Here is a 15,993-nt window from a genome sequence, read left to right as displayed (position 1 = left end):
TGAGCCGTGCAATACGAAGGCGCATCATCAGTGGAAGTCGCGAATAATACGGGCTCCAGAAGAAACTGCCGTTAAAAAAAGGATTCACCCCCTCACCAAATGTTCCATGTACAAGACACTAATGGTGGTTCTCTACGGATACGAGACATGGACGATGCTCGAGGAGGACCTGGAACGTGGTGGAGAAGGATGCAGGAGAACGGTGTGTGGTGGAGAAGTATGAACCACGAGCTCGCTGCACTCTACGGTGAACCCAACATCCTGAAATGGCTAAAGCTGAACGGATACGGTGGGCAGGGCATGTTGCAAGAATGCCGGACAACAACCCTGCAAAGCTGGACGTTGGAGAGCTGCAGCTGCAATCGAGTATTATGGCGGCAAATTGTTGATTATAATGAAAAAACTAAATAAATGAAAAAAATGAAATACGCTCAAACATCTTCGAATACATCATTTCAATTCTACAAACCGTTTCCTAGTTATATTTGTTTGAGGAAAAACTTTTTTTTTTCATGCACTGTTTTCAATACTTAGGTGAATAATATTGCAGAACGAGTAACATAAACAACATTTTCAGGGGAGCAGGCCATTAGGCCGAATGCCGTTAGGCCGAAAAGGTCGTTAGGCCGAAAGGGTCGTTAGGCCGAAAGGGTCGTTAGGCCGAAAGGGTCGTTAGGCCGAAAGGGTCGTTAGGCCGAAAGGGTCGTTAGGCCGAAAGGGTCGTTAGGCCGAAAGGGTCGTTAGGCCGAAAGGGTCGTTAGGCCGAAAGGGTCGTTAGGCCGAAAGGGTCGTTAGGCCGAAAGGGTCGTTAGGCCGAAAGGGTCGTTAGGCCGAAAGGGTCGTTAGGCCGAAAGGGTCGTTAGGCCGAAAGAGTCGTTAGGCCGAAAGGGTCGTTAGGTTGTCATTATATGTGTCTACTGACTTTTATCGTTTTATATTGCACAAAACGAAATAAACATGAGAAAAGTCGACATCATTGGGGAACTGCGGGGGATGTCAATGGACTACCCGCTTGGCGCACACCCACAGTTGATCAGCAGGAGTAAATCCATTTTATTTTGTATGATGAAAAGCATCTAAACTTGAATTACTTGAAATAGAAAGCTTTTGCTGAAAAAAATATTTGGTAGGCTTAATAGTTGTCACCATTGTGCACAACCACTACCAAATATTTTTTCGAATAATGTATTCCACTTCGATAGATTTGCCTTTAGATGCTTTTCACCATACAATATTTTTGCGATTTACTTTTAGCGACCATAAGCGTAACTAGGTCATAGCTCTAGGGGGGGCCAAGGCCAAGTCGATCTAGATTTTTCATACTAAAAAGATACTTTTCGCCTGAACTGCGCGATTTTTTATCCGGAATGGATTAATCTGGAGGGGGCCAGGCTCCCTCTGGCCACCCCCTATTTACGCCAATGTTAGCGACTTTTCGCGCATAGAAGCTAGCGCCACATTGGTCGATGCGGAGACTAGGAAAACAGTCGATGTAGTTAATCCATTTGGGAGGCTAAGTAGAAAAGATTTATGATACAGCATTGTTCACGCCCAAGCGAGAACGGAGCGCCATGTGACATCTCCATATGTTGTGGAAACGACGAGACACAGAAACCCGCCGAAACACCCAGAAACACCGGGAAGCAACGACACGGACGCGTCGAACGGGCACGAGATGCGAACTCACCCGAGAGAGTGTCATCATCATCATCATCACCCAGCAGGGAGAGCGACGACGCACGGAAAGATCGATGTACACAGAGCAAGGAGTAACTTTCACGCAGCGATCGAAAAGACAAAAGATTTCATGCAAACTTGTGTGAAATTTCACGCAAATTTGTGTAACACCGGATCAGCACATTTTTTGTGTTGATCCAGTCGTACACAAATATGAGTGAAAAATCCTTTGTCTTTTCGCAAGTTACTCATTCGCTGTGTACTTTCGTTTTAGGGTGCGACCGTCATTATTGCAACAGAGAGCGATGACGACCATCGCAAGCGAGAGAGAGAGAGAGCGGCAGCGCCAGCGACGACCAGCGCGACTGCTCGCGTTGCGTTGAGAGTAACCACCGCGCGCCGCAGGCGGCGGAGCACGTGATGGTCCAGCGTGTTCGCGCGAGTACGCGAGCATTCTAGATTTAAGTTTTGTACCCTTATATAAGCAGCGCAGCTGCGCGTATGGAGTTAGTTGTAATTTTGAAGCCGCGTAATAAAGATCGAAGTGTTAAGTGAGTTTTCCTTACCGATCCGAATTCCCACAGTCCAACCAGTGGAGTGGAAGGAACCCAACCGAAGTGGTTCACCAAGTCATAGCTAAAGGACTAGTCAAGAGTGTTATTTATCCACTAGCGCCTGAAGCTACCGTCATACCCAGTCAGAGCTTGGAGGAGGCTCTAACATTGGTCCTTCGAGCCGGATCTGCGAGCCAGGACGGTTACCACCGTGGAATACAGTGTGAAACCCTACCGAGAAGTGTGCTATCGAATCGAAAGTGTGAAACCGAACTGAAAAGTGAAAATTGAGCTGACCGTAGTGAGATTGAACTGAAAGACCAGAGTGAAAGTGTGTTGTGAACCAAAACCAAGAAAGAACTGTGAACTGTACCAGTGCGAAGTGAGTGAAGAAAATGTCGGTCGATCGAACGCCGATAAAAACGACGGTGGATCCCGAGCAGGTGAAGATGCTTATCCACCAACGAGGAGCAGTGAAAGGAAAAGTGACGAAAATCCACAATACGCTAGAGAACCCTGAAGACCATCCGGAGCTAGTGAGTGTGCCACTGCTGAAGGTGTTCCAGAAGAAACTGGAAATGCACTATAGTGAGTATGAGGCCATCCATCGTGAAGTGTTGTCAGTGACGCCGCCATCGAAGGTTGAAGAGCAGGATGAAAAGCTGGAGGAGTTTGACAAACTGCACACCGACGCCTTGATCAGGCTGGAGCAGCTGATGGAGAGTCTCACCAAGCAACCTGCCACCGCGAATGTCAACGCTGGAGCAGCACCTCCCGTAGTGGTGCAGCAGTCCCTCAAAGCACCGATACCCTGCTTTGATGGGAAAACCGAGAACTGGCCAAAGTTCAAGGCGATGTTTTCGGACGTGGTGTGCAACAGCAGCGACTCGGATGCTGTCAAATTGCATCACTTGGACAAGGCCCTTGTCGGTGATGCCGCCGGACTCATCAACGCCAAGATGATTACCGACAACAACTTCAAGGAAGTTTGGAGGCAGCTGACCGAACAGTTCGAGAACCCGAGAGTGATTGTGGACACCCACGTCGAGGGATTGATTCGTCTGAAGCCGATAGCGAAGGGAAGCTACAAGGATCTTCTGGAGCTGATCAAGACCTGCGAGCGTCACGTAGCTGGGCTGGGGTACCAGGGACTGAATGTGGATACCCTCTCCGGCATCCTCATCACCAAGCTGCTGACGTCGCGGCTGGACGACCACACCCTCCAGCTGTGGGAGCGCAACCAGAAGCACGGTAAGTTACCCGACTTCAGCGATACGATGCGGTTCTTGAAAGGCGAGTGCCAAATACTTGAACGATTCCAACATTCTCGCTATCCTTCGAAAGATACTCCACCTAAACCTCAACCCAAGTCTCTTAACCAAAAGGTCCATTCTGTCACATCCTCAAACCAATCCAGTCAATGTCAGTTTTGCAATGAAGACCATCGTCATTATGAATGCCCGAAGTTTAACCGAATGTCTGTTTCTGAGCGTATCATCAAGGTGAAGGAGTTGAAGATCTGCTTCAATCAGTGGTGGAAAGCATCATGCGCTTGACGTGTTTTTTGGTTCGCATCAAACACAATCTTTGCTCACGCGCTCGCGAACCCAGAAAGAGAGAACGGTTCACGATTTCCCGGATCGACGAACCAACACAAAACAAATGTCGAACGAGCAGAATCGCAGTTGGTTCGCCAGAAGGATCCCAATGTAGAACACTTGGTTTGTTGCCATTTTTTGTTCACTTAAAGGTAATTAGTTGGGTGTTTTTTGATTATACTGGTCAGGTACCATTCCAATAAATGATATCGACGAAAAATATTACCAAAATTTGATTTCATTACAGAAATATCGGCCGCGAACCTCTAAAATAAAAAAGCATCGCGCTTGCAAAAGATGCGATGCACTCGTTGGCGTTCGTGTCGTACGATCGTGTGCCACAGACGTACGAACACCATCGCACAGCAAAGGTTTGCGATGCGATGGCATTTTTTTGTAGCGCGTAAGCACAGGTTCGCGATCAACTTCCACCACTGGCTTCAATTGCCTTCGGCCTGGACATCGAGTAATCGATTGTTCCACCAAGAGAGTTTGTGCGAAGTGTAAGAAGCGGCACCATACGCTTCTACACGAAGAATCTTCGTTGAAACCCCAGTCTGAACCCCTTCCTCAGAAGAACGATTCTCCAAAGGTTAACGCGGAAGTGAGCAATACACCCAAACCCCCAACGTCAGCAGCCCCAAATACCTCGTGCTCGTGCAGTAATCCCCAAACCGTGAAAACCGTGATGCTGTTGACGGCCGTTATTAACCTCGAAGATTGTCGTGGTAATGTGGTTCCGTGCCGCACCCTTTTAGATAGTGGATCCCAAGTGTGCTTCCTGTCAGAAGTGATGGCCAACCGATTGTCCAATCCCCGTGAATCTGTAAGCGTTCCGGTTACAGGAATCGGTGAAGCCAAGTTCTATGCTCGTGAGAAGCTGAACGTGTCAGTTTCCTCCAGGTATTCGAACTTTTCTACCACCGTCGAGTGTCTGATTGTACCGAAGGTTACTGGAATTATTCCATCGTCGAAGATTGATATCTCCTCCTGGTCGATTCCAGCAGGGATACAATTAGCCGATCCCGAGTTTTTCGTGCCAGAGCGAATTGATATGCTCATTGGTGCTTCGAAGTTTTTTTATTTGCTTAAGTCAGGTCACCTCCGACTAGCAGATGGTTTGCCAGAACTCCATGAGACCCATTTCGGATGGGTTGTTGCGGGTGAGATAGACGATCGTGTTGTCAATACGGTGCAACAAGTGCATTCCGCCACTGTGGATTCTTTGAATGATACCGTGAAGAAGTTCTGGGAACTGGAAGAGATTGCTGATACCCCGAGCCTAGGAACCGAGCAGGATGAGTGTGAGGACACCTTCCAAAGGACCCACCATCGAACACCATCTGGAAGATATGTTGTGCAATTACCCTTTCGAGAAGATGTCGACAAGCTTTGTGACAACCGAGAGATGGCTCTCCGTCGTTTCCTTGCGTTGGAAAGACGACTCGTGAAGGATCCTACCCTGAAGGAGCAGTACGTGCGATTCATTCAAGAGTATGAGGAGTTGGGCCATTGCAGAGAAGTGGATGAAGCACGCGATCATCCATCGCATGGACGCTACTATTTACCCCACCACGCCGTGTTGAGACCATCTAGCTCCACAACCAAGCTACGAGTGGTTTTTAACGCCTCGGCGCGACCATACCAAGGCGCAAGGTCGCTGAATGACGTTCTGCAAGTCGGTGGCAACGTACAAAATGACTTGTTCAGTATCCTCCTTCGATTCCGCAGACATGCCGTAGCTTTCACTGCCGACATCACGAAGATGTATCGCCAAGTGCTGGTTGATCCATCGCAGACTTGTTACCAAAGGATTTTCTGGAGAGAAAGCCCAGACAAACCACTGAGAGTATTGGAGTTACAGACCGTAACGTACGGGACTGCCGCTGCACCTTTTCTAGCCACCAGGTGTTTAAGCCAGTTGTGCGAGGATGAAGGAGGCAGGTTCCCAGTTGCAGCGAAAATAGTGCGAAAGGACTGTTACGTCGATGACGTCCTTTCAGGAGCCGAGAGCGCAGAAGAAGCAGTTGATGCCCAGCAGCAGTTACAACAGCTGTTGCGATGTGGTGGATTCCCGATACATAAATGGAGTTCGAATTGTCTAGCGATGCTTACTAATGTTCCCGAGACAGACCGAGAGAAACTGATACGCTTGGATCAAGAGTCGACCCGAGAAGTAGTCAAGACCCTGGGACTGACTTGGAGCCCCAGAGCCGATGAGTTCGTGTTTCTTACCAGTAGTTGTGCCAAAGTTCCAAGCAAGTACACAAAGCGGATGGTATTTTCTGAGATTGGTAGACTGTTCGATCCGCTGGGCTTGGCATCACCCATCGTCGTTATTGCTAAGATGCTAATGCAAGAGATTTGGAAGTCTGGTCTACCATGGGATGCCGAGCTTGATGGAGAACTACTTCAGTGGTGGCTGACTTTCCGTGACGCTTTACCAGGAGTTTGCGAGTTGAGCATACCCCGCCGTGTGATTTCCCAACAAGCCGTTGCCCTGGAAATACACGGATTTTCAGATGCGTCGATTCGAGCGTACGGAGCCGTATTGTATGTGAGAAGCATTATACCAGATGGCACTGCACAACTAGCCCTGTTGTGTAGTAAGTCGAAGGTGTCGCCTATCGCTGAGGTGAGCATTCCACGCAAGGAATAGCTGGCTGCTCGTTTGCTGTCTCGACTTGTGGTAAAGGTTATTGATTCTCTTGAGCTGGATATTTCCAATGTGACTCTGTGGTCCGATAGTCAAATTGTACTCGCATGGCTCAGAAAACCCTTGGCTTCACTGCAGATCTTCGTCCGAAATAGAGTATCGGAAATCAACAAGGAGACCAGTGGCTACACATGGAAGTATATCCCCACCAAGGAGAACCCTGCGGACATAATATCAAGAGGAATGCTCCCTAATGCTTTGAAGTCAAGCGAGTTGTGGAGGAACGGCCCAAGGTTCCTATGGGAATCTGATTACCAAGTTGAGTCGCCAACAGATATCCCAGATGCGGAGCTGCCGGAGATGAAACAGATCGTAGTTGTAGCGTCAACCGCCTTCAACAGAGAACAACTTCCCGTATTTTCTAAATACAGTTCCTTCCGTAAGCTTCAGCGAGTGATAGCTTACGTCCAGCGTTTCATCTCAAACTGTCGTGAGAAGGATGACAAGCTCCGTGTCAAACAAAGACACACCAGTGTTCCAGAGCTCCGTAAGGCAATGGAGCTGATTATAAAGATCGTTCAGCACGAGGTTCTTGGAGATGAAATCAGACGGATTATTCAAAACGAGCCTTGTAAGAAAATTGCACAGTTGCATTCCATATACCAGGATGGAGTTTTAAGAGTCGGAGGGAGATTGAAACACTCACCCATGATGTCAGAAGCAAAACACCCGTACATACTTCCGAGGCACCCGATTGTTGACCTGTTGATTCGAGCATATCATTTGGAGAACTTGCACGAGGGACCGTCTAGTTTGCTTGCGAACCTACGCACTCGTTTCTGGATACTAGACGGACGATCGGCCGTGAGAAAAGTCACCAGAGGTTGCGTCACCTGTTTCCGTGCAAACCCAAAATGTTCCACGTAGCAAATGGGCAATCTACCTTCTTGTCGGGTCACGCCAGCTCATCCATTCGAGGTCACGGGCGTAGATTATGCAGGTCCTGTGTATGTGAAACAGGGGCGCCACCGACCGAGATTAGAGAAAGCATATCTGGGAGTCTTCGTGTGCATGGTCACAAGGGCTGTGCACCTGGAGTTAATTTCCGACATGACCACCGAAGCCTTTGTTGCGGCATTGCACCGATTCACCGCAAGAAGAGAAGTGCCGAGAGAGATCCATTCTGACAATGGATCCAACTTCCGAGGAGCGAGAAACGAGTTGCACGAGCTGTTTGAATTGTTCCGCTCAGAAGCGTTGGAGAATGAGATTGAGGATTTTTGTCAGCCAAGGGAAATTTCATGGCACTTCATTCCTCCTGAAGCGCCAAACTTTGGGGGAATTTGGGAGGCTGCTGTGAAAAGCGCAAAATTCCATTTGAAAAGAACTCTCAAAGACGCTCGGTTAACATTTGAGGAGTATGTGACAGTCTTGGTTCAGGTTGAGGCAATTCTAAATTCAAGACCGCTCTATTCCGTATCGTCTGACCCGGGTGACCCTGAAGTGATCACACCGGGACACTTCTTGATTGGCCGGCCCTTAACTGCCATACCGGAACCCAGCTATGAGGGTAGCCCGGTCAATCGTCTAAGTCGTTGGCAATACCTCCAGAAACTGCGAGAAGGTTTCTGGCATAAGTGGAAGCGCGAATACCTTCAGTCCCTTCAAGGTCAAAACAAAAACAGGACTAAGCAGCCAAACATCCAGCCCGGCATGATTGTGCTGCTCGAGGAGAAGGAAACACCGCCATAACGATGGAAACTTGGAAAGATTGTGAGAACCTACCCTGGAACCGACGAGTTGGTTCGTACCGTCGATGTGCAGGTCGGAGATTCCATCTACAAGCGACCGATAACGAAAATCGCCGTATTACCGATTGAGGACAACATCATCGCGTCAGAAGCTTCTTCAGAGAGCAAGTCTCAGCCCGGGGGAGTATGTTCACGCCCAAGCGAGAACGGAGCGCCATGTGACATCTCCATATCGACAATGATTTTTCATAAGGGCCTAACTGACTTGATCGATTTCTCTTCATCGACTCTCTCTTTCGCTAATAACTTGATCAAAACGAACAAAATCATTATTCTTTTCGTATCTATAGCTAAATGTAGTCATCTTCTTCGCATTTCAACCAAAAAAAATTGGGAAAATTCAATACGAATTCTGTAATAACACAAAGAGAGGATCGATGGAGAGAAATCGAAAATGTCAGTTAGGCCCTAATGAAGAATCAGTGTCGATATGTTGTGGAAACGACGAGACACAGAAACCCGCCGAAACACCCAGAAACACCGGGAAGCAACGACACGGACGCGTCGAACGGGCACGAGATGCGAACTCACCCGAGAGAGTGTCATCATCATCATCATCACCCAGCAGGGAGAGCGACGACGACCGTCATTATTGCAACAGAGAGCGATGACGACCATCGCAAGCGAGAGAGAGAGAGAGAGCGGCAGCGCCAGCGACGACCAGCGCGACTGCTCGCGTTGCGTTGAGAGTAACCACACCCTAAAACGAAACAACACAGGCTTGTGTACAATGTACACAGGCTTGTGTACAATGTACACAGATTTGTGTACTACTAGATCAGCCTCCACCCCTGTGTCAAATGTACACAGTCACTTTTCTGGCTCTAGCGCTGGTATGGGAGCAAAGTTCGTAACTAATTTTCTCTGAACGATGACATGCATTATCAGGAATCGATCAATGCAAAAATAATTGTTAATTTTGTTTTCATGCCAGCGCTGGAGCCGGAAAAGTATCTGTGTACATTTGACACAGCGGTGAGGCTGATCTAGTAGTACACAAATCTGTGTAACTTCTGTAACCGTGCACCGCGCGCCGCAGGCGGCGGAGCACGTGATGGTCCAGCGTGTTCGCGCGAGTACGCGAACATTCTAGATTTAAGTTTTGTACCCTTATATAAGCAGCGCAGCTGCGCGTATGGAGTTAGTTGTAATTTTGAAGCCGCGTAATAAAGTTCGTAGTGCTAAGTAGTGAAAAGTGTTTATCCTGAAGTAAGTCCGAATCCCACAGTCCAACCAGTGGAGTGGAAGGGACCTAAACCGAGTGAGTTAGGTTCACCGAGTTATAGCTACAGGGCTAGCCAAGAGCGAGTTTACCCACTAGTGCTGTAGCTACCGTTATACCCAGTCAGAGCCTGGAGGAGGCTCTAACAAGCATCTCGAAAAAGCTTATTTTTAGTTAGAAATAAAGTGTTATGGTGAACGGGCACAACCAAAGCTATCGACAGGATAAAGACATTCTATACAGTAACATTGTCGACATAATTCTACTACTTGCAAATGAATGTAATACAAATCAACAAGGCTATTATACCTAACCTAAAAGCATCAACATGATCGTGCTTATCATTCTAGCATGAGCAGGATACAAGAAAGAAAACAGCGCAAAGGCAGCCAGTTCAATATAGTAAGTGTAAGTTCAGCTGCCAATTGGAATCGCTTACGTAGTGCCCTAGTGGACTAAAAAGCTGTAAGGATAAATTTATCATCGGGGATTTGTCCTTCTTTTAAACTTAGGCTGTTCTTTGTGTTTTAATGAGAATTACAGCAAGTAATTTTTTCAACGGAGATTTTTCTTTCTTTTGAAAATAGGCTGTTCTTTCTAGTTTAACTATTCTACTCATTATAAGTATTTCAGCCATAAACTTTTTCATAAGAGTATTTCCTTTTTCAGTACATATGCTTTTCTTCTAGTCTAACAGTCATACTCACTATAAGCATTACAGCTTTTGAATCTTTCATCGGAGATTTTTTCTTCTTCTAAACATAAGCTGTTCTATCTAGTTTTAGTGTTCTACTTACTATGACATTACAGCTATTAATTTTTTCATCATAGATTTTTCCTTTTTTTGAAAATAGGCTATTCTTTCTTGTTTAACTATTCTGCTCATTATAAGTATTACAAGCCATTAATTTTTGCATAAAAGTTTTTCCTTCTCCACTCAGCGAGGTGACGAAGCTGAGGCCATGAAGGTATCCCTTCTAGGGTTAACCATTCAAAGCCAACCAAAATTTCAAGGTCGAAGACCGTTTCCCTCAAACATTAAACAGTTTCTCACCATCCAGTTGCCTTAGCAAACCGTTTAACCTTACAACCCATTTGGCCTAGTGGCCAGTTCGGCCTAACAACCCGACCCATCCGGCCTAATGACATATTCGGCCTAACGACCCTTTCGGCCTAACGACCCTTTCGGCCTAACGACATTCGGCCTAACGGCATTCGGCCTAACGGCTTTCGGCCTAACGGCTTTCGGCCTAACGGGGTAGAACCCATTTTCAGATAGAAGCTCATACATGAGCGAATTTTCAATTGAATTGATAAGGTCGCGCGTCCCCACGAGTCGTGCGTTGAGCTGGAAATGCTCTTCTGCTTCAAAGGCGCATATAGTGCTAAATTAATGCCAAATTGACATTGAACATTGGTTAAACTCGCTTAAATGACTATTTCGTTCACTGTGCATTGGACTGCTTGAAGCGCGTTAACTAGTGGGACACAGGATTGTAAAAACTGATAATGACTTTTTAAGTACCATAATGATTCAGATGTAAATTGTTTTTAAATTGAAGTGAATCTCGAACAGACTTTAGTCCGAACAGTAAAATTTGGATTAGTAGCGTTTTCAAGCATGTCAAGTCATTCTAAAATATTAACTAGTACACCATTCAATCAAAACACAACTACAAATGGATATTAGATCTACGTTGGTTTTATCCATCCTGTAAGTATTTATCTTGAATATTCCATTTGGCATGCTGCTGTATTACAAAATAAAAAGAACTTTTTTCCAGCTTCAGTACGCTCAATTTTAGGCATACGTTTGTTATTCAAAAAGATGATGTCATCTACGAACTATCCAACGCTACATTGACTAATAACTCGCCCAAGCCTCCCGAAAGATTTCAAACTATACTATTCACGTATGTTGAGGTTCCTGACTCATCATCGAAGCTCTTTTCACAACTATTGGAAGAAGTCAAATATTTCAACTCCTACCGCTGTGCAATGAGCCGTCTCTACCTTCCAATTGGTCTACTCATTTTGGATATCACCGATCCGCTTAAGCCAATCGACATCGTTATATCACCAAATGGATCTTATAGCTTAAAGCAAATATCGATGGCGGCCTTTCACAAACTGCCGACACAAATAGCACATCTGCAATCACTAGAATTTGTTTGCTTTGCGCGTACACCTGTCCTGGAGTTAGACTTCGAGCTGTTCGCCAAAATGGAAAATTTAACAACTTTTTCTATGAGGAGAACAACCACAAAAGACATATATTTTTCGGAACGACATCAATTTTCGTTGCTTCGCATGTTCACTGTCTCAGCGAATTATTTAACAACGTTCAAGGCCACTTATGGCACTTTCCTTCACTGGAAGTTCTCGACTTACACTTCAATAAGTTCATCGAACTTCCAGAAGAAATCGCAACTTTCGAGAACCTAACTCGTCTCTGTTTGCAAAAAAATCAAATAAAAACTATTAATAACCACATTTTTAAAGATATGCGACGCCTCGAAATTCTCTACTTACAACAAAATCACATTTCCAGCATCACAGGTGAATTGCAGTTACCCAGTTTGTCGGAACTGTGGTTGAGCATAAACCGTCTGGAGGAACTGGACGTTTCACGGTGGAATTTACCTGCCTTGAGAACCATAGATCTTAGACGTAACCTTCTGAAAAGCGTGGTTGGATTTGCGGAATGCTTCGGCGGTACACACATAATAGACTTAGAGTAAGGACCGTGGGACTGCAGCTGGTTGGAGGAGATAGGACGCTCGATCAGAGGAATGACTATTTGGAATAAGCACTATAACTCAAGCTTGCATTGTTATGGTCATCGCTATAATAACACAAACATATCAGTCGTAGAGACACTTGTTAATGGAACTATTCAGAAGAAAGCTCTGTGATAGGGTGAATTGAGTATCCCCGTATGATACAGGCCACCTCACGGCGAAAATCTCTCTCTTTAGCTCCCATCAATCACAACCTCAGCACCAAAACCACTAGGTCTGCCTCTGTCTCTACCCGCAATCATGTACTTCGTCTTACTCGAGTTAATCGTCAAGCCTAGCCTCGCCGGCTCCCTCTTCTGAGGAGCACAAGTTTCCTCCACTGTCCTACAATTGATGCCGATGAGATTGATATCGTCCGCAAATCCAAGAAGCATGTGCGACCGTGCGCTCCTTCGAGTGCAATTTTGAATAATAAATTTAAAAGAGCATCATTCTGCTTCAATCCATGGCCACAAACGAGGTTGACACCTCGTCTGCAATCCGAATAGTTCAGCGTTTCGCGTATCGCGCCTAATAAGTTTTGCCGGAAAACCACGGTCTGACATTATCTGCCATTTCTTGCCACTGAATCGAACGTTGCTTTAAGATCGATGTACTGATGGTGAGTCTGCAAGATATTTCCGAAATTTGTCTAGGGTCATCCGCAGGTTAAACACTTGATCCGTCGTCGTTACACAGCATCATGTAACTATACTCGTAATGCTTTTTGACGTAATATTCATTTCATTTATTTAGTTAACATCAAATTCATGATAATACTGAATCAACAATTTGCCGCCATAATACTCGATTTGTAGCTGCAGCTCTCCAACGTCGGTCACGCCCAACACTCACCAGATCACGCTCCACCTGGTCCGCCCATCGTGCTCTCTGCGCTCCACGCCTTCTTATACCAACCGGATGGTTAGCAAACACCAACTTTGCAGGGTTGTTGTCCGGCATTCTTGCAACATGCCCTGCCCACCGTATCCTTCCAGCTTTGGCCGCTTTCTGGATGCTGGGTTCGCCGTAAAGTGCAGCGAGCTCGTGGATCATCCTTCTCCGCCACACACCGTTCTCCTGCACGCCACCGAAGATCGTCCTTAACACCCGTCGCTCGAAAACTCCGAGTGCTTGCAGGTCCTCCTCGAGCATCGCCCATGTCTCGTGTCCGTAGAGAACCACCGGTCTTATTAACGTCTTGTACATGGTACATTTGGTACGGGCAAAGACAAAATAAAGACCTCCTACTTCCATACAACACCTGGAAATTTCATGACTCATGAAGTACTAGGGTTGAAACATATAATACCTTCAATCGATAAAACCTTGCAACACCCCAAGAATTAAAACTCTAGTACTCCCTGATTGTTGCTAACAGTAACCAGATCGATGTTTATGTCAGTAAAAACATGAATAAACATGGCGTTGGCAAATCAAGTTTGATACCTATTATTTATTTTATTACGATTATTTCCTCTATTTTAGGATGCTAAGTGATTCGGTTATGGAATGTTTGGATAGCCAATATTGGAATTCGTTTGTCGTGCCAAACCGATTCGATAAAAAGGGAGAGTATGACCCGATATTAAATCATAGCTTTTACTAGGCTCGTATAGAGCCAGCCCAAATAGAATGTAGGAAGGCAAACAATCCCGACCGCAGCCAGGACCTTATCGTCTGATCCAATTCCCGGCCTGAAGTAGAAATAATAATCCAATATTATACAGAAGTTTTTAAAAAGGAATACAGAAACCTGGGTGATCATTTGACATGAGTCTCAGTGGAGTATGCTGACAATCACGTCAGAGATCATTTTTAGGCTCGAATTCCGGGCTAAAACTCAGAGCTATCCCTAATTATTCCTCTCCCTTTCCCTACCGTCATCCTCTCCCTTTCTCTGGCAAAAACAATCAATTTCATAAAAATAAATCGAGGTGATTTTATTTTGAAATACTTAGACAGGAAAAAAGGGTAAATCAATGTAATGTAATTCATAATACTTTACATCCGATAGGAGTAGTTTCAATGTAGGTTACAATAGTTATCCGGACAGATGGGAAAGGCCATTCCTGAAAGCATTCTCAGCTGGGTTCTTGAGCCGGTAATGTTTCAAGCTAGCCTCAGAGCCTATAGACACACGATCTCATTCTAGGCTAGAGGAAACGCCATTGTGCGTGCCGTCGGTTTTAGGTTCGGTTCAAGGAAAAGCATCTTAGAATCTTTTTTCACTAAAAAAGGAATATAATTATCAGCATATAGATAATGTTTAGATATGGAAGTTACCATAAGAGTTTGGAAAACAGCTGATTGAGGTCCGTATACGTCTTCAATGAGATGTTTTTTTTTTCTTTTGAATTGACATTTTGAAATTAGTTTGTTGTCCTACTAAAGCTACTACCTCGTCGTGGGCTACTGTGTCACAAAGTATTAAAAAATGAGGTATGTATCCAAATGTCAAACTTGGGTACCGGGGACCAAATGAACTAGAAGTGGTACCCGGTTTGAGCCCGAGTGCGACGACTTAATTTGGACGGGGGTGAATTTTTTTTGACCGCAGTTTCTTCTGGAGCCCATAGTAGGCACGACTTCCACTGATGATGCGCCTTCGTATTGCACGGCTCACGTTATTGTCAGCCGTTAGCAAGGAACCGAGGTAGACGAATTCCTCTACCACCTCAAAGGTATCCCCGTCTATCGTAACATTGCTGCCAAGGCTTGTCCTGTCTCGCTCAGTCCCACCCACCAGCATGTACTTTGTTTTAGCCGCATTCACCACCAGTCCGACCTTTGCTGCTTCACGTTTCAGGCGGGTGTACTGTTCTGCCACCGTTCCAAATGATCTAGCAATAATATCCATGTCATCCGCAAAACAGACAAATTGGCTGGATTTCGTGAAGATCGTACCCCGGCTGTTGAGCCCGGCTAGTCGCATCACACCTTCCAGGGCGATGTTGAATAGTAGGCAGGAAAGTCCATCACCTTGTCGTAGTCCCCATCGAGATTCGAATGAACTGGATAGTTCCCCCGAAATCCTTACGCTGTTCTGCACACCGTCCATCGTTGCTCTTATCAGTCTAGTCAGCTTCCCGGAAAAGCTGACGTAATATAAAGTATATAATTTATGTAATGTAAAGTAAAGTAACTTAGGCTTTGAAACGCCTCTTAAACCCCCATGAAACCTCTGTGAAACACACCTGAGAGTCTTTGAAGCCTCCTAAACCCCCCGGAAAGCTTTAAAACGCCTCTGAAACCCCCGTGACACCTCCATGAACTTCACCTGAGAGGCTTAGAAGCCCCCTTAAATCCCCGGAAATCTCCTGAACCGCATTGAAACGCCTTGAAACGCCTCTGAAGACCCCTAAAACACGTCTAAAACCTCCTGAAACGACACATAGAAACGCCTTGAAACGCCTCTGAAACTCCTATAAAACTTCTGTGAAATTAGCCTGAGAACCTACGTAGCCTCCCAAAACACCACTCAAACCCCCCGGAAACCTGCTGAAAAGCCCTGAAGCTCACTGAAACGCCTTGAAACGCTTTGAAACACTTTGATGGGCCTCCAAAAACCTCCGTGAAGTTCAAATGGGAGCCTATGAAGCCGCCTGCACGATGGTGCAATGTTGTTGATTGAGCTTTATCTTGAATTTGTTGTTTTTAGTGGTGCGGCTTGGAATTGAATCTATGACCACAAT

General features: G+C 45.8%; 1 protein-coding gene and 1 long non-coding RNA gene across 2 annotated transcripts; one reads left to right on the top strand and one right to left on the bottom strand.

Annotated features, from left to right (window-relative positions):
* The first annotated feature begins 2,626 nt into the window (after positions 1-2,626).
* Positions 2,627-8,237, top strand: LOC134286198 (uncharacterized). The gene is made up of 4 exons (XM_062847775.1): positions 2,627-3,482; positions 4,366-6,464; positions 6,624-7,349; positions 7,413-8,237. The coding sequence occupies exons 1-4, from the start codon at positions 2,627-2,629 to the stop codon at positions 8,235-8,237; spliced, it is 4,506 nt and encodes a 1,501-aa protein (XP_062703759.1).
* Positions 8,238-14,267: 6,030 nt separating this feature from the next.
* Positions 14,268-14,681, bottom strand: LOC134289059 (uncharacterized). Its single transcript, XR_009998238.1, has 2 exons — positions 14,585-14,681; positions 14,268-14,529 (listed from the first exon to the last, which is right to left on the bottom strand). It is a non-coding gene; the product is annotated as an uncharacterized LOC134289059 (long non-coding RNA).
* Between the last annotated feature and the right edge of the window lie 1,312 nt (positions 14,682-15,993).

The sequence above is a fragment of the Aedes albopictus genome, chromosome 2 (genome assembly GCF_035046485.1).
Source record: "Aedes albopictus strain Foshan chromosome 2, AalbF5, whole genome shotgun sequence".
NCBI classification, from domain to species: Eukaryota; Metazoa; Arthropoda; class Insecta; order Diptera; family Culicidae; genus Aedes; species Aedes albopictus.
Note: the sequence above shows the minus strand (reverse complement) of the source record. Positions and strands in the feature narration are given on the sequence as shown.